We start from the raw sequence: 19,089 nt of genomic DNA on the forward strand, positions 1-19,089 counted from the left end.
TTGAATTCCAAAACATCAGCAAAATGCAAAGAATGTGAAGAGTATGAAGAAAAAAATTTTACAGAATTTATACAGAGTTTTGTAAAGGTTATACAGAAGGAATGCAAACACTGACCAAATGACACAAGCTGGGAACCAAGATTCTTCCACGAACATCCTCAGAGAAATTAGATTATCACCAACAATAAACTGGAAAGAACATCACTTACAATCCTACTTACATAGCATAACACGTAAACAAAGAATAATAAAATCCCTGTAATTCACAATGTATTCATAACTGAATACATACAAATGATAATACTTAGGAAATATAAATGAAAGGAATTTAACAGTGTTTAAAGCTCCTTCTTGACTTAAAGTAAGTCTTTTGGTAAGTCCACCAGAAAAGAAATCCTGCCTAATTTACCAACCTTTCAACAAAATTCTCTAAGAAGATCTCAGGGTATCTGCAGTAGGAACCTCCTCATGAACATCAGTTCAGGGCTAACTGAATGGGGTTTCAGAGAAAAGCTCTTCTTTTATTATTATTAATATAAAATTATCATAACCTTTTAAAGTATTTGGCTATAGCTATTTTTGTTATCTGAAATCTATCCCTTTACCATCTGTGCTCCTAGAAGATCCTAGCTCATCTCTCACTTCTGTTGTTAGTCATGTCTGACAGTTTTCCTTGCAATTTTTTTTTCTTATTAACATTCCTTCAACGAACTAATGTCAAACCACAAGCTGAGGCCTATTTGTCTCAAAGATCTATTGTCTATCTCTTAATATATTTATTTCTACTATGGTTTTCAGGTAAACCCAATTACTTCTTTTACCTAAGAATTTAAAGTCAAAAGTTAGAATATTTCTTTAAAGATTCTTCCTTACATTTTTTTCCTTTTGTACAATGGTAGCATAAGGGCATTAAAAATTACCTCCAGTCTTCTCAACAGAAGGTAATGCTGGTGCTTGGTTCCATTGTCCAATGACAGAACATGCTTTGTTGCTTGGTTTGCTACCTCTGACACAGACACTACCTTAGTCATTATGGTAATTACTACAGTTCCTTTAGCAATTACCAAAGATTTCAATCTAAATTTCAACCAAAGAAAAGTAGTGTAAATTTCATTCTCTGAATAAAGGAGGTGACCAAATCTCTTTCACACACCACATCGCTTACACATTTCTTAGGTAGAAATCTTTCCTATGTAGGAGAGTTTGTAACTTTGGTCTCCTTTTGGGGCAAGAACTTTGAAGGCAGGAATCACTTTTGACCAGTTATGGGAAATCATGATAACTGTATTTCTAAGACTCAATGCCTCACCTGTCCCCTGTTAGTTCTGAAATGTTGCATAGTCTTTCAGCTCTTTCTAAAGTAACTGCTTTCTTCACGATTCATAACCATGTCATACCAACTGCTATCTATAATAAGTAATTCTTTCCTCCAGGCACCTCCATTTCTCCATCTTCATTTGTGTGCTGGTTTTGGCTGGGATAGAGTTACTTTTCTTCATAGTAGCTAGTATGGGGCTATGTTTTGGATTTGTGCTGGAAACAGTGCTGATAACACAGGGATGTTTTAGTTATTGCTGAGCAGTGCTCACACAGAGCCAAGGGCTTTTCTGCTCCTCACCCCACACCACCCGCGAGCAGGCTGGGGGGGGCACAAGGAGTTGGGAGGGGACACAGCTGGGACAGCTGACCCCAACTGACCCAAGGGATATTCCAGACCATATGACATCGCGCTCAGGATATAAAGCTGGGGGAAGAAGGAAGGGGGGGACGTTTGGAGTGATGGAGTTTGTCTTCCCAAGTAACCGTTAGGCGTGATGGAGCCCTGTTTTCCTGGAGATGGCTGAACACCTGCCTGCCCATGGGAAGTGGTGAATGAATTCCTTGTTTTGCTTTGCTTGTGTGCACAGCTTTTGCTTTACCTATTAAACTGTCTTTATCTCAGCCCACGAGTTTTCTCACTTTTACTCCTCCCATTCTCTCCCCCATCCCACTGGGGAGGAGTGAGCGAGCGGCTGTGTGGGGCTTAGTTGCTGGCTGGGGTTAAACCACGACAGTTTGATAACTGGCTGAGTCATCCAACTGTCTGCTTACCAGGAAGGAAGTCTCAGTCTCGTTATGGCAACAAATACACTGCCTGGTACTCTCTTATTGCTGGGTTACTCCCAACAGTCAATCTTCAGCACTCTTAGGAGCTGAATCTCCAGTAAACTACAAGAGAAAGAACACGACTGTGAGCACAGTGGATGTCATCTTCCAGGTGACTTATAGACTGATTGGTAAATTCATAAGTGCATTGATATCGGGATTAAATACTGGCAGAGGTATCACAGAAGAAATAAATTCTTTGCCACTGCAAAACATCAATGAAAGAAGTGTTTATGACATAGTTTGAAGTAAACTGGTCCTACATTCTAAATTTTTCCTTAAAACAATGGTATGCATTGAATATGATTTTCTCTTACCTGATGTCACATGCACAGGCAAAGTAAAACCAAGTTACAACTGTGGTCTTTAATCAAAGAGATAAAGGAATTTTCCTTATTTCTAGCTTTGAGGGAGCTTGAGACACAGTCCAGCAGTATTCATGATGGGAGAAATGAAACAGCTCTTTTGCTCAGGTAGTTTTCTTTACCTTGGCCATTGTGAAAATCAGTTACCTGATTAATTTTATTCTGTTTTTCATTAAATCATTTACCAGTGGCAAGTATGTTAAATACTATGAATTTGTCTTTCCCAAATCATATCGCTAATTCTGTGGCCACTCAGCTTGCCACCCTGTTAGCCACTTCCTGTTGGACATTGGCCATATCTCTTTTATTTCATTTCACCTCTACCTGTTCCAGATGCATATTCTAGAACCAAAAAAGGCCTTTTGCTTATCTAGTGCTCCAGTATTTCTCCTGGGGTTTTCCTTTTTCTGAGAGCTAAGCTGCCAGTTGAAAGCTTTACTACATCCTGAATCCTGTGGTTATAAGAAGTGATCTGATCTGTATAAAGGATGGACTAAATTAAGACCAGGTTGGTATTCTTTTTTTTAGTGAGGGAATTCATACATATCCTGGAGGAAAAGATTCAATACGACTAAGACATGCATGAATCTGATCTGACTTGTTAGTACTGCTGGCAGAACAGTAAAAAACTAATTGAGGGTGCCTACTTTTGAAGTAAGCATCCCTAGGTTGAGGAAGGTATTTCTTCTACACAAGGTCTAGTAATTTGTGTGGCATTTACTATCTAATCTTTTCCAACTACTGTTGGTAAAAGCTAAGAGAGAGATTAATATTGTATTTTCTCCAATTAATCCAACTCAGTTTGGGACTAAGGTGACTCATAGCAGAGTGTTTCTATGTTCAGAAAGAAAAATAACTATGTTTTGACACCAGAAGAGAATAATAATGCTCTTCCACAGAAGTTTTGGACTACATAATTCTGTGTTCCTGACTTTGCAATAATTTAAAATCTATTTTTCCTTTCCTTTCCCGGTATTCAGTATCCGTATTTCTGTGTATATTTTAACAGGATAATGCAAGTAGCACTAGTGCAGGTGATGTCTGACATCTTCTGCCTTTTTGTTCTTTTATGAGACCCTGAAGATAAATATCGGTTGCTTATCCATGGAACGTTGTGGCTCCGAATATTTGAGCACCTGTTGATCAGGTACTGTGCAGATAATTTCACAGGAGATGTTTGAAAGTCCTCACAGTTCAAAGTCAGTTCTGAATCAGCATCAGTATATTTATACAAGGACTATTAGCCACAATACCTCCCTCTTAAAACACATAAGAGAATTTAACCAATAATTTCTGCAGTCCAGATTTTCATTTAAGCAGTCCATCTATGCTGCATGTTCAATAGGTTTCAGTTTCTGCAATGTCCAACTGTCTTTTACAATTACAGGGCACAGTACGAATTATCCATTTCATTTCCTTAGTAGACATTTGGACCTTAAAAGTAGCATCTGACAGTTTCCCCACAATTTTTTAACTCACTTCAATTTCTGACTAAGGTTATACAGTGATTTAATTAAGCTAGTAATATGGCATTATCACTGTTGAGTACACTGAAGGAGTATTCTCCTCTGATATCCAAAGCAAGCTCTTACATCCTGAGTGGCCCTTCTTAGGCATTTACCGATGCGGATGCATAAGTCTGTAATAATTAATCACAGCCCAGAGGTAATGGTCCATTTGTCCCTTCTTTAACCAGGGAGATGCTATTTTAATAGGCAAGATGCCTTCAGTGAGAAGCCAACAGCCATGGGAACCTTAAAAGCAAGCAAAGAGCAGGTTAACAGAGTGCTGCAGGTCTATAGCTGATGGTCTGTTTTGCCCAAGCAGAAACAAGTGACTCCTCATTTGACTTGAGTGATGGTATGAGTGGTTTCATCTTTTTCTCCATTAAAATCCTCTTTGAAGGGATTGATATAAGTGATCACTGATGCTAGTTCATTTGGAAATGAGAACTTTGTGAAAGCCAGAATCATTAATGGTAGTGGAAAAAGGCAAATTCTGAACTGTAGCTAGTTCTCTTATTGGGAGCTTCACTGTTTTTGGGAAAATATAAAAAAAGGGGGATTCTTTGCCTGTAGTGAAGTAGCTGGGGGCTCAGCAGCAATTTTAGATTATCCATCTTGTTCACATGGCTATATGAGGAAAATAATAGTTAGAAACATACTTTAGGATGCATTCCAGCTCCATGTGGCAAAAGCTCAGAGAGACAATGAACATTTGAGTCAGTCAGCCCAATGTACAGTGGTAACACTTACAAAGGAGAGCAAACAGTGTGTTTTGCTATATATATATATATATATACACACATATATATATCTATCAACAAGCATTCTCTATAGCTAAAGCAGTGTTTCAACTTTTTCAACCAAGGGTCCAGATCCAAAGTTTAACAGAAACCAAGGAGGTGTCTACTTCTACTGTAGAAGCCAGTACAGTGTATGTTGATTTAATCTCCTGAAAGCAACAGCCTGCTCTTTCTTTGTTTTACCTGCTGCAGCTTTCTGAACAGGCCCAACAGGGATTTCAACAGAGATTCAGGTTTCTTTTTCTTTTTTTTTGTAAGTCTAGTTCAGCACCTGAAAAATAGTGATATTGTTATATGCCTTAACAGAAAATCTCACTGAGTTACCATTGCCTGCGTGTTTTGCCAGTTATATTTTTGAGTACCAAAGAACTGTGCCAGTTTTCAGTACTTCTACCTCTAAGTAGGCATACTAGACATGCAGGTGCAGCAGATCATAGGGATTCAAGTGGCTACACTGCAGCAACAATATTAACCTCCTATCACACCAGTTGATCAGTGAATGTTTCTGGAAGTATCATCTATTTTGTAAGGCAAGGTGAAGGACATTTGCATTTACATAGAAAATTACTGCCCAGTAGGTTATGGCGTCCAGGTAAACTGACTATGACAGAGGCATGTTGTGAATTAGCTCTCCTATGACACATAGCACTAGATAATCACATCAATACCCACTCCAAGTATGTAAATTACATGTACAATGTTAGTCAACTCATTTGTCTAGACAGCTGCATCACAGGTACTGTGGTTCTACTGTCCACTAAACCCAAACTAAGTGCCCCATCATCCTTGTGAATCTCTTTGCCTGCCTGCCATCCTTTCCTAGTTTAATGTGGGCAACACCACAACAGGATGGAGCTATTAATATTTTGTTGCATTTCTTATAGGAAGAATATGGAACAAATATATAGGAACAATATTATAATAAAGTAATCTAAGATTAGCCTAGCTGTAATTATCAATAACTCCAATATCATAAGATTTGCTTTTCTCACAGTTATACTCAAAGATGTCTGAGCTGCCAACCTCTTCCTTGTAGTATTGGAAAGACAGGAAAAATGAAACATCCACTACAGGACTGAAAGAAAACAGGAGGAAGGAAAAAGAAGTGAGAGCCACCTTAAATAATAACAGTGAAATCAAAATTATTCCAACTCACTGTGAATCTACTGCATCAGTTCTTTCTAAGTAGCAGAATCTGGCAAGGGGCTGGATGGAAATAAGGATATGCCTGCAATTTCAAAGTTAAACAGTAAATTTCAAAGAGTATTTCCCACAACTGCAGTCAAATCATTCATGTCTTCCCCCTAACAGGCATCAAAGGGGGCTTTTGGAAAACTTTGGAAATTCCCATCCTGAGTCACTGACCCAAGGTCATGATGGGATGTCTTGGCAGGAGGATTAAGAATGTGAGAATGAACTAGCTGCTGAGAACAAGTGGATGAAGCAAAAGCAAGAGATACAATCTTCATTGTATCCTCAAGTCAGTATTGGTATTCTTGAGAATAGAAATAGTATTAATTTTTATCCAAAGTGGCCTTCACTTGCAGCTCATCTATATGAAGGTGTACCTTACTAACGATAGAAACAGCACTGCATACCAGAATTTCTGTACAACATCAGAAGACTGATCAACATGACACTAAGCCATACTTAAAAGGAAACTATTCTGTAGTGTGTAAAGAGCTACACCTTCTCTAGAGGCAGAGAAAGAGCAATTAAACTTTGCTACTATGCTCTCTATGGAATATTACATGCACTTAAGGAGGAAAAGAAAGCCATAAATGAGTAGGTTATGTATTTTGCAATAAGAAGATCAAATCAGCATCTCTAAGCTGTTTCCTTCCAACTATTTTCCTCCAAAACCTGGAAATGTTGGAGAATTCTCATCTCCTCATCAAAAGGCTTAATTAGGCCAATAATCAACACCTTAAAGACAGACATAAAGAAATAAAAATCTTCCAAAACCTCACCCTCTTCTGAATGCTTATTAGAGGTGGTATTTTCTTGGTCAAGTCAAGCTGATCAGGAATCAATTGGATTTGTAAAAATGGGGGAGAAGATGGGCAAATACAATAAAGAATGAAATATCTGTTTAAATGACTGGCTTATCTGTACCATGGCATAGGTAGATCACTACCTCTAAAAGTGAAAAAATAGGGGAAAAAGGAATGAAGTTAGAAAATAAACAGAAATCAGGGAGATTTCTGGGAAATTTCTTGAGAAATACCTAAGGCTAAGGAACCTTATTTTAACTTCAGCATACAAATGAATATCTTATCCTGGTTCTCTTCCTTCTGAGTCTGAATCAGATTTTCTCAGAGATGAGTGGTGACTAATTATTGGGTAAAAGCTTCAAAGTCTCAGCCAGATGGTGAATGGGGAGGGAAGCAGTTGAAGAAATGTCAGGAGTTATCTCATGTATGAGGCATAATCTTTAGAACATGTCCTTGTGGACAAAAGAAATGAATTGATGTAAATACCTTCATCCTCAACTAATTTATTAGAATCCATTTGTAAAAACATATGTCCAACAGAAATGGTTCATGACAGAGTTCCTATCAACTGTGACTCTAATGCTATGTCACCCAAGAAAAGAATTTAATCTTTCATGCAATTCCTTCAAAATCTGATTTCCCTGGGGAACATAACCAGGTTTATATTCCAATGGGATGTCTCCACAGTTCTTGCAAATTTCTAAAACCAAGTATTTACTTAAGATTTATCTTGTAATACAGCTAGTCTTTCATCATATTCAAATTCCCTAGGCAAGAAAAAACAACAGCATGGTTTCACTCCCAGACTGTAATTCCATGAAGTCCTCAAACTTTGCCCCTTTGTTTCTTTTCCTAGTGAGACTCAATACTCCTGCAAGCTTTCCCCTTCAATACATACAGACCAGAGTTCAATCTCCATGTACAATTACAGAAACTCGGTAGTAACCCAGATAAACCAACCTGCTATGTGACTTAATATATCCTCCAGCAACCTCACTTTCCTTTCATATGTCTCACATCAACCACTTTTACAGCATAAAAAGGATTATCTGCACTTTCTTTTGAGCAGAAGAGTATTTGTCAAAGTTACAGGCTTTAACAAAGTTTGCAGCTGACTGAAACTCTTCTGCCTTACATCACTTCTCCCAGTGCCATTAGCTTCTTTAGCATAAAAAGAGGTTCAGTAATTCTGACTTCCTACTTTGTGATTACAGTTTTACACAAAATACTGCTTGCTTTAAACCTGATGAAATAGACCTGAGAATGGCCAAAGTTTGTTCAGTGCCAAAACTTTCTATATCTTTCTGTAAGTGGTTGTGCCTTTCAAATTAAATAAATGTGCATAATATGTGATATGGAAAACTATCTGATGCTCAGGGGGTCAACATGCAGCACATATATATATAAAAATACATTTTTATATATATTAAAAAGCATATATATATACACTCTATTTTATGTTTTGATTATTCAATCTTCCTATGAATCTGTATTTTCTGGTGTTTTGTTTGCTCTGTCTAGATGGTAAATTTACCATTATGTAACCTGTGCTGATTTTTTTTTCTAGTAGAAAGAATTTTTTTTCTAAGTTATATTTATGAACAAATATGTGCAGCTGTTTCATATGATGATACATTAATAGTGTTGCTTTTGAATAGACACTGGTCAAACTCAAATATGAGATATGGTCTATGCCAGAACATATTAAATGATGAGAACTGTGGTCATGTTAGAATATAGTAATAAAATAATAATAATATAATAATACATAACCATATTGTTTATGAGTTTATGACACACAATATAATCATAATCTAATAATAAAATAATGTTGCTTTAATACAATATAATCACACTGCTTTATGTGTTCATTCCCATACTGTTTATGATCAATAAAATTCCTAACTCTGCTTATTCAAGCAATGCAATTTTTTTTGTGGTTTGCACTGCACATTCGATCCATGTTGGCAGGTACATAGTATGAGCACTAGCCACATAAAAAATCCAGATGTTATAATTGTTGTGATACAGGCAAGGTAAAATGTTGCATCTACCACTTGTAATAGAGAGTTGTTTTAATTTATATCTACATTTCACAAAAAAATCAGGTATTGCTTTGTGGATCAAGGACTGACTATGAAAAGTTAAACAAGCAAAATTAAAAGATGGTTTGGTTTGGTTTTCAAACTATTGCAAATTATTTACACTGAGTGTTCTAGACTTCTAGAACATATGGATTTACCAGTAGACATCTACAGGTTCAAATACACCTATTTCTACCCAGTATATTTGCTGTATTTACCCACTCATATCTTGCATTCCAAGCACTTTAAGGCAGGGGCTGTGACGGAAAAGGACTTAACTGCAAGGTTCAAGCAAACGACTTGAACTTCACTTGCAGACTTAACTGCAAGGTTCAAGCAAACAACTTATTTGAACTTCACTTACAGACTTAACACGCCACTATTGCAGGTTTTACAGATACAATGGAGGAATGCACTATTGCAATTTTTTAAGGCAAGAGTAGTACATTATTACAACCACAAGCGATTCACAGACAACCACAAACGCATTTACTAACTTAAAGCATAAACAACATTCACTTACCCCTCCAGGTAAGGGCTCTTAATCCCAGGGAAGTTACCTCAACCGGCGTCCCGATCAAGGGGGGGGGTGTGTGTGTGTGTGTGTGTGTGTGTGTGTGTGTATGTGTTTCCTTCGCAAGCCAACTGTATAGTTGGAGAAGTGACTCCCCCCTTTCCAACCTGAATCTTAGAGTTTTTATCCCCTGACTTGTGGAATAGTGTGTATGATATGCCTAAATGGATTATGTATATCTGAGTGGAGTTTCCCCTTATCTTTCCTTTGTTGGTCTGTGATTGTTTGAATACACAAGGTTGTCATTTGAAACCGAAGCTGAAACCCTCTGGTTTGGGGGGTTTTTTTACCTTGCTTCCTCAGCAACTGGATAGTGGTTGGATTGAGACTCAGGGCATACTATTTGTTAAGGGATTTCAAGGCTCAGTTCGGGTTTTGGTTCTTTGAATGGTGCAGCCACTGCCCTATTTACTTTAGGGTTTATCAGACAACCCAGGGCTAAGCTGTCTACACAGCTCCCCGTGAGTCATCTCTGCAGAGAGACAGGGCCTCAAGGCAACCCAAGGCTGGGTCACTTTTGTAACCCCCCATGAGTCGCCTGTGTGCACTAGACATGGTGAAACTCGTTTGTGAACTATGAGCCGGACAATCCACACAGCGGCATTATGTAACATTCATTGGAGTCTTCAGGAGCAATCAGAATTTATCTACTTCTAACTGGAACAGCTTAGAGCTTATCCACTTTCCTACATCAAACAGGTGAGCTTATTCATATACTACTGCTTATTTTACATGTGTGTGTGTGTGTGTGTGTGTGTACGTGTGTGTACTGGGTCGACTACCATATGCCCAAATCAATAGGTTTTCAGCTTTTGGTCAGCGGGGCACCTAAGCAAAATATAATTAATAACCCCCCCACTATTGTCCATTGGAAAATGTTAAATGGTCATCAGAATAAAAAAGCATGAAAAAACCCATCGTTCTAAGGACTGCCTCCAGTAAAAATAAAAACATTGTAAGTACTTTGAGAATGGTTTCTAATGCATTTTTTTCACAAGTTGTAGTTGAGGAAAATGAAGAATTGCGACTAACTTTTTATGTGTCAAGTTGCTTTCTTGAAATCAAATTTAAAAATACAGGGACAGTATTGCTGAAGGAACCTGCATTAGACCCAAATACAGCATTTTTGTTGTGAGATGAACAGAAGCCATCAGCTTGCACCTTTTTTTATTCAATGCCTGTCAGGAAGCAACTGTACTGGGCTTTTCAAAATGAAATACTGCACGTCAGTAATCATTACACAACTTTAACGGCTGTTCTACCACAAATGACAGACCTTGTTAAAGCAACAAAACAGAATTTAAGAGAAATTTAAAATATGCTTATGTCATTAGAACGTTTCTAATATGGCACAAACAGTGATAACATTGTATTGTAGCAGTGTGCTATCCCTACCATAGGTAAAACTGAGAAACTGCTCTATTTAAAGGCTGCCTTTCCCAGCTCTTCTGAGACTCATATACTTCCTTCAGTTAGCTTGAAATCTATAGTCTTGCAGTAATATAGGACATATTAGTAATTCCAGCCTGGGATCTTTTGAGCCATCAGTTTCCCAATGAGCCAAAATTTTCTCTCCCACCAAAAAAACCATCCCAATATTTCTTGTAATTGACAGAGTCCACTGTTTTTGCATGGAGTACTGAGAAGTCAAACCATGCTTTTGGTCAATCTCAAAGCATTCAAGTCACTTAATATTTATCCAGTTAGTAGTACATAGAACTCCCCAATCCTCTAAGGCAGCAATACTGAATAGCAGTTATTCATAATCATCAGTTATGACAGCTGGGAATTTCTTCTCCTCATTAACCTTAATTGTGACTTTTTACATCACATTTGCAAGAATCTTTTTTTTCTTCTTTTAGTCACAAGATAACAAGTGAGACATTAATCTATATTTCCTTTGGTTATTCCTTTGGCAAGCTCACTACAACTAATCTAAAGAAAATTACATCATTATGAATAATTTCTGCAACTTTTTTCTGTAACAAGCTTCCTGCTTTCATGCATCACTTGATACTCTACACTTTTTCTGATGTCTTCAGACAACATTTCTCTTTCTTAAACTGCCTACTGCAGGACAGTGACTGGGCTTCATTTTACCCTAGACAATCTTCCTAGTTGTGGGTATCAGGGATTTGGATAAGGTAACTTATCCAAAATCCCTTGCCTGTACTGTATTTTTATCACTTGACATAATTCCTTTTTAGGACCTCATCCTCTAGTATTTTGTATCAATAATAATGAAGATCTACCTGGGACAACTTAGAGAGAATTCATTGAATTTCTAAAGTTTGTAAGTTTTAAGTTCTCCAGCTATGACAGATAAGGTGCAGATGTTAACTATTGACTTAAAGACCTAAAGGGTTTTTTGTCAGTTTAATGTCCCCTTTTTTCCCCTCACGATCTTCTGGGATCTTCTGAAAGCACTGATAACTCTGGATAGCCTATGTTTTGTTTCAGCATTGGTGAAGGAGTCTCAAGCAGATAAACTTCCACAAAGCAGGCATCAATGGTGTCAGCAGGTGGGACATAAGCTTTTCCAGGTACGTGCTTGTACATGATCTCCATTGTCTGGTGACTGACAGTAAGACCAAGCCATGGAAAAGGTGCCTTGTCCTCCTCAATGCACAGGAAAAGGACACAATCACCAATGGCTCCTGGAAGCCAACGGCTTCTTTGGAAGTCATAAATTCTGACTCTGTGCAGTGGAGCTTCTATAGAAGTCCCATTAGCAACTGAGTAGGACGGTGATGATAGCTATGAGGCTATCATAGAACATGGGGTTTACGTAAATAATTTTCTTCTACACAAGCTGCCTAAAATAACAATTCCAAAGTCCTGTTCTCATGACTTTATCATAGGCCTCTATGCCTATACAAATAAAAACAAAGAGTGAGGAATTATTCCTTGGCCCCAAGGCCAGCTGGCACAGCACAGCTTATTTGGGAGTGACCACATGAACGAATGAGTCTGCATCTAGTGCCAGAAAGCAAGGAATATTTTTAAGCTGCAGTGACATAGAGCGACAGGACAAAAAGGATAGCACTGCTGACAAATATGCTATAAGGAGTCACAAGGAAGGGGTGAAGGCATAGAAAGTAATTTTATTTTTTTCCTCTGGTCCTTCAAGCAATTGTAACCACTAAAAATTAAAGCTGACAAAATTTGAAATTTAGACACACAGATATCTGTAACTCCTCTCACTAAGCTGTTAGCTACATCTTCCACATCTGCAAATCATGACCAACTCAAGGTGTACTGTGTGTTGAAACCAGAGCCTCCTTTCTCCCTGCCCAGCTACAAGAAGCATTTCAAGTGCAAACCATCTTGGTCACCCTGATCTCTAACACCTAAAGGTACTTTGTAACCACCACAATCAACAAAACCCTGGGAAACTGAGAGGTAAAAGAATAACACACAGTTACTTCCTTGGCTGAGTATCATGTCCATGAATGCTGAGACTAGCAAATCTCAAGGTTCTGACAAGTAGGGAGTAAGAATTAACTAGCATATGCATTCAGACACTGTTTGCAACAGCAACCCATGCCATGAATACCTCTGTTTACAAACAATATAAAACAAGATCTGCCTTTACCACTAAAACGCTGTCTTGTTTCATGGTAAAAAATGTTGTGTGTGTTTCATTTTACAGCCCTCTTCTCCTTAAGGATGTTACATTTTTATTTTCCTCTCATTAAACACCCAGGCTACGCTCATCTCCAACCTAATTGCTGTCAATAGCAAGACCACCCTAGGTTCTGCAGCTGAAGCAGTACTGAACAAGAGACATATTAAATCTCTTGTGATGCATATCCACTCCTTTCTTTGTGCCATGTGCATCCTCATGCAAGAAAAAAGTTTCACTCAATTCCATCACAGTTGAGTCCTTCCAGACTGCATCATTCTCTCGCTGCCAAACTGCTTTAATTAAGCCCTCCAATATTCACAGTAGCTCTGGCTAAGACAGTGAATACAGCTTCGGTGCAGGCAAATCTCCTTTGGCTGTGAAATCTGTAGTGTTTAAGGTTGTCTCTGTATTCTTAGTCATCAGAGTGAGTTTTTTTGAACAAGCCATTCCAGAAGGGCATTATTATACCTCCAGGCAACCCTAACTCTGTGTCAAAGTTTTCTATTAATGAACTACAGTGTATCAAATAGATGAGTTATAACTACAGTTATAGCCTCCCTTTGCTATCTCCTCCTATGCCCCTACAAAACGGCAAGGCAAACTAGGTATGCAGATTGCACACAACTTTGGTTACAACAGCAGCACAAGCATTCAATTTGTAGAGGTTTTTTCTACCTCTCTGCAACAGACCCACCACAGGCTGACCCCATCAGCCAAGTGTGTGGCACCTTTTTGAAAACATGTTTAAGAAAAGGCAAAAAAAAAAGCCAGACAGAGAGAGGGGAGGTAGAATGAAAAGAATGAGAAACAGCAGAGGGAACACCAAGTTCAGAGAAGGACGAGGAGGTGCTCTATGGCACTGGAGCAGATATCCCCTGCAGTTCATGGAGGACCCCACACTGGAGCAGTTGGAGGTTTCCTGAAGGAACTGTGGCCCATGGAGAGCCCATACTGGAACAGGTTTTTTCCTGAAGGACTGCAGCCCATGGGAAGAGTCCATGCCAGAGCAGGGGAACAGTGTGAGAGGGAAGGAATGGCAGAGGGAAACCATGATGTACTGACAATCCTACCCTCCTGATACCTTCCCCACTGCTACTCAGGGGTGGGTGTAGAGGAGTCTGGAGTGATGGAATGAAGTTGAGGATGGTAAAGGGGGGAGGAAAGGTGTTTTAAAGTTTGTATTTGGTTCTAACACCCAAATCTATTTTAATTGGCAATAAATTAGATTAGTTTTCCCCAATTTGAGTCTGTTTTACCCTCCACAGTAATTAGTAAGCAATCTGCCTATCTTTATCTTGAGCCACAAGCTTTCCCATCCTATTTTCTGTCCCTGCCCTGCTGAGGAGGGCGAGTGAGCAAGAAGATGGGAGGGAGTTCGGCCCTTAGCTGAGGTTAACCCACTGTACCTGTGCTATGCACTTTCAGTATAGAACTCTTGCCGGTAGGTATCTGAGCTCAGAGGCCTGCAAATTACAGAGATCCCTAATCATACTTCACAGCACACAAATAACCTTTTAATTTATTATTCCATCCTTGACATGTACTACTCAATATATTCAGTGCACTAAATACATTTGGGATTTGCTGTGGATTAAAGATTAGCTGTGACAAACTGAACTTTTCAACCAAGTAACCAAGGGGAAAATACCAATTAAGCAATGCTGCAGTTCCACGCAGACAAAGCATGCATTCAAATAGCTATCCAAACTGCCTGGCCAGAAGTAATTTGTAGGCTTTAGTACTAGGTTAAAAAACTGAATATGGATTCCCCTGTGCCCCCATTTCCATGTGCATGCAGTCCCAAAGAGGGTTTCTTACCATAGCCAGAGAACCAGGGTTAATGAACAAATATGTGCAGACCTTTCCTCCCTACAGAGCCATCACACTACCACAGAAGAAAACATTATGACCGTGAATGTCATCTGATTATCAAAAGAAAACCTACTCTGAAAGATTAGTCTGTTCTAGCTCTCAACAGTATTTGAGGCTTAAGAAGTTGCACATTAGAATTTAATATTTTACTAGAACAGTTAAAAAAAACCAACAGTGAAATACTGTGCCACATTCTGGCCCTTCATGTGCTGGAGGATTTCCCAAGTAACTTTTAGGATCTCAAAGGGCATAGGCCAAATTAACAGTACCAGCAAATAGAATCACAGCCTAGCTCAGTGAACTAATATAATCTCTTGGAAGTGTTCAAGTGATACCAAGTTTATTAACAAAACCTTCTTGCAACACATGCAGTTGTGCAACATCTTTCATGGAACAGGCAGCAGATGATAAATTATAACTATTAGCCTAAATCACAACAGTATCTCTCTTTAAACCTGAGGTATCCATAATACAATTATTAGAGTATCTGTATTTTAAAAAGATTAAATAATAAGTAGCACTAACAAAAATAAAAACAAACAAGAAGGCATGACTGGGTTCCTGATCTAGAATAGGATGGACTGAAGAAACAAGTAATATAAATCTAGCTTTCAAAAGTATTGTTTCTAGTGAGCTTGCAAAAGAGCCAGCTCATAAGTGCCAGGCTGATTTGGAGGGAGGTGCGTTGTTGGTCAGAAGGGGGGAAATGGACGAGCACAGGCAAAAATCTCCGTGGAACTGTTATGTATAAACAGAGATCAAATGGGATAGTCTTGCAGCTTCTTGTTTTCTAATCTTAAAAAGTTGCTATCTAAATTTGGCTAGACCTCAAGAGCACAAACTTAAAAAGAAATAATTCCAATAACAATCCTTAGTCCTTAAAATACAAGTCCTTTGAATATCAGGGCATATGCCATAACTGTGTATGAAAACAGACTGTGCAAGCAGACAAATACTAATGGGAAATAAAAAAAATTCCTACATGTTGAGATCCTGAAGCATCCCACAATCAAATATCTAAATTATGACCACAGAAGCCAAACACAAAATTTGTATTAAAATTAGCTCTGTATTTGTATTGAAAAATTATTTCTGAGGATTGAAAAGTCTTGAAAAAAATTCATTAGGAATCAATTTTAACCACATATAGAACAGGGGCAATATCAGCCAGATAATTGCTTGATTGCAAACAGTGACTAATACTTCCCTGGATTATTGTATTTTACAACAAGAAATCTTCATATGCAGATCTACTGAGTCCCCCTGTGCAAAAGGGTCAAATTGTGCATTAGTGTGTTGTTGATAGGCATTTACACCAACACAGCCAAGACCAAATTTCAGCTCAGTGACTTACCAGTCAAGTATAAAGGCCCATTTTATGTTGAATAGAATATTATATGAAAATTTATTTACAACTTAAAATCAATGCTAGTGCCTATCAAACAAATAAATGTTTAATGCTAGACTATTGTAACACATGATGAAAAATAGCTGGAAGGTGCATTATTTTTATCAAATATGCTTAGTGTCTTTTCACAAATGACCCACCTCAAATACATGTTTAAATCTAGGGTAGTTCAAGACTGCAAGACCTCCCCCACTTGCTTCTCTCTCATGGGTGGATAGCAAACTAGGAAAAATAGTATTACCAGCAAACGCTGCACCCATGTTATGTCAAAGATTTCATCAAAAGGGAGAGTTTAAGATGATCTGTCAGAGAAGACAGACATTTTTACCACATCACAGGACAGAGATGAAAGGGATCATAATCCATGTGTTTAGGATAATTTCATACTCTAAGCCCAAGCTAAACAGAGGAATTTCTTAGGCTTCTTTTCCAGGAGAGAAACCAAACAGAGAAATCAGCAGTCACCAAAGGAAAACCACTCCCGCCAGCCCCCCGAGCCTGGAATCATCAGCTGTAAATATACAAAATAGGTACGTAAAAGAGAAGTAGCTACCACCTATTACCTTCTAAAAGAGATTTGGTGGGATATAATCAGAGTTTCATATTTTCCTATGGTTCAGGTGTCAACAGGGCTGTGACAGGCATCCTTTGAAAATTGTAACATGCTTGCATTTGCCTCTGTCTTTTACTGAAAAAACTTTTCTTCCTTTTTCAGTTCAGTTCTTGAACTTGAATCAAGCCTATGAGTCATGCCAGGTTAAACAAAATCTGATTTTTAAAAGCTAAACTAAACACCTTTTTTTTGGGCTGAGGAACATTTCTGCTTTTGTCACAGACTAACTGATATTGTACTCTGAATTGTGGGCTAGGACACTGTCTCTTCAGCATTGTTAAGTTTTTCTTGGAAAAAGATGTGGTATTGTGATCTTTATGGGCTATAGCTTCCCAGACAGAGGAAATCTACAGGGTAGGCACTGCAGAAAAACACATATTATTAAGCAGAGGTGGTACAGTGTAACTGAAATTAAATTAAGTGCTGAAGTAATACTTAGAGCTTGTGACAGAATGGTAAGCACCAAATATTGTGGTGAGCAATTTTCAGAGGTATTGGTTGTGGTGGGCTGACCCTGGCTGGACGCCAGGTGCCCACCAAAGCCACTTGATCACTGCCCCCCTCAAGCTGGACAGGGGAGAGAAAAGATAACAAAAGGCTTGTGGGTTGTGATAAGGACAGGGAGAGATCACTCAACAATTACTGTCACGGGCAAAACAGACTTGACTTGGGGAAAATTAATTTAATTTATTACCAATCAAATCAGAGTAAGATAATGAGAAATAAAACCAAAGCTTAAAACACCTTCCCCTCACCCCTCCCTCCTTCCTGGGCTTAACTTTACTCCTGATTTTCTCTACCTCCTCCCCTCAACAGCACAGGGGAATGGGGAATGGGGGTTGGGGTCAGTTCATCACACGTTGTCTCTGCCGCTTCATCCTCTTCAGGGCGAGGACTCCTCACACTCTTCCCCTGCTTCAGCGTGGGGTCACTCCCATGGGAGACAGTCCTCCACAAACTCCTCCAAGACAGGTCCTGCCCACAGGCTGCAGTTCTTCACGAACTGCTCCAGCGTGGGGTCCCTCCCAGAGGAGACAGTCCTCCATGAACTTCTCCAGCGTGAGTCCTTCCCACAGGCTGCAGTCCTTCACAAACTGCTCCAGTGTGGGTCCTTTCCACGGCATGCAGTCCTTCAGGAGCACCCTGCTTGTCCCCCACAGGGGGAACAGAAAACCTGCTCCAGAGTGGGCTCCTCTCTCCACGGGTCTGCAGGTCCTGCCAGGAGCCTGCTCCAGCACGGGCTTCCCACGGGGTCACAGCCTCCTTCGGGCAACCCCCTGCTCTGGCATGGGGTCCTCCCCGGGCTGCAGGTGGATATCTGCTCCACCGTGGACCTCTCTGGTCTGCAGGGGGACAGCCTGCCTCACCATGGTCTTCCCCACAGGCTGCAGGGGAATCTCTGCTCCAGTGCCTGGAGCACCTCCTCCCCCTCCTTCACTGACCTGGGGGTCTGCAGGGCTGTTTCTCTCACATATTCTCACTCCTCTCTCCCAGCTGCAGTTGTGCAGTTTTCTTTTTCCCCTTCTTAAATCTGTTATCCCAGAGGCACTACCACTGTTGCTGGTGGGCTTGGCCTTGGCCAGCGGTGGGTCCGACTTGGAGCCAGCTGGCATTGGCTGTGTCAGACATAGGGGAAGCTTCTAGCAGCTTCTCACAGAAGCCACCCCTGTAGCCCCCCTGCTACCAAAACCTTGCCATGCAAACTCAATACAATTGGTATATCTTTGCTCACAGAAAATTAGATTAAAAGATAAATTATCAGTCAGCAGTAATAGCCATTTTTCTTTTAAATTCTCTGCTTTACTGCCTCATGACATTTATATGACTTATAACCATAGTCCTGTTTATTGCCCAATCCTCTATTCAGAAATACACTACAGTGTTACCTTCTCTGTTGCACTTGGCTACAGACTTACTACAGCAGTTCGTGAATATTTCTAGAGGAAAAGCTTCTGATAATGAAGTGATCCTCAACGTATATTTTTCAGAGCACAGTTTGACTTCCTAATGATGCAGATGTTCTGCAAATCACAACACCACATGTTAGATATGTATGTCCCTGAAGAAATTTATGAAAAGAGAAGTGGGAAACTTATTGGCA

General features: G+C 39.3%; 1 protein-coding gene and 1 long non-coding RNA gene across 6 annotated transcripts in view; one reads left to right on the forward strand and one right to left on the reverse strand.

The window, feature by feature from the left end:
* The window catches only part of IL15 (interleukin 15), a 49,311-nt gene extending 42,527 nt beyond the window's left edge, over positions 1 to 6,784 (forward strand). For 3 of the 5 annotated variants that reach the window (XM_052816090.1, XM_052816072.1, XM_052816081.1), the window contains exon 7: positions 5,852 to 6,784. In XM_052816090.1, the coding sequence (XP_052672050.1) occupies positions 5,852 to 6,004 (153 nt within the window). In that variant the 3' untranslated portion in view covers positions 6,005 to 6,784. Of the gene's footprint in view, positions 3,658 to 5,851 lie in introns of all 5 variants that reach the window. The other 2 variants (XR_008239463.1, XR_008239465.1) reach the window with 2 other exon arrangements.
* The window catches only part of LOC128154901 (uncharacterized), a 27,181-nt gene continuing 10,210 nt past the window's right edge, over positions 2,119 to 19,089 (reverse strand). Inside the window, exon 3 of the long non-coding RNA XR_008239476.1 lies at positions 2,119 to 2,208. This is a non-coding gene — a long non-coding RNA (uncharacterized LOC128154901). The remainder of the gene's footprint in view (positions 2,209 to 19,089) is intronic.

The sequence above is a fragment of the Harpia harpyja genome, chromosome 2 (genome assembly GCF_026419915.1).
Source record: "Harpia harpyja isolate bHarHar1 chromosome 2, bHarHar1 primary haplotype, whole genome shotgun sequence".
In the NCBI taxonomy this organism is placed as follows: Eukaryota; Metazoa; Chordata; class Aves; order Accipitriformes; family Accipitridae; genus Harpia; species Harpia harpyja.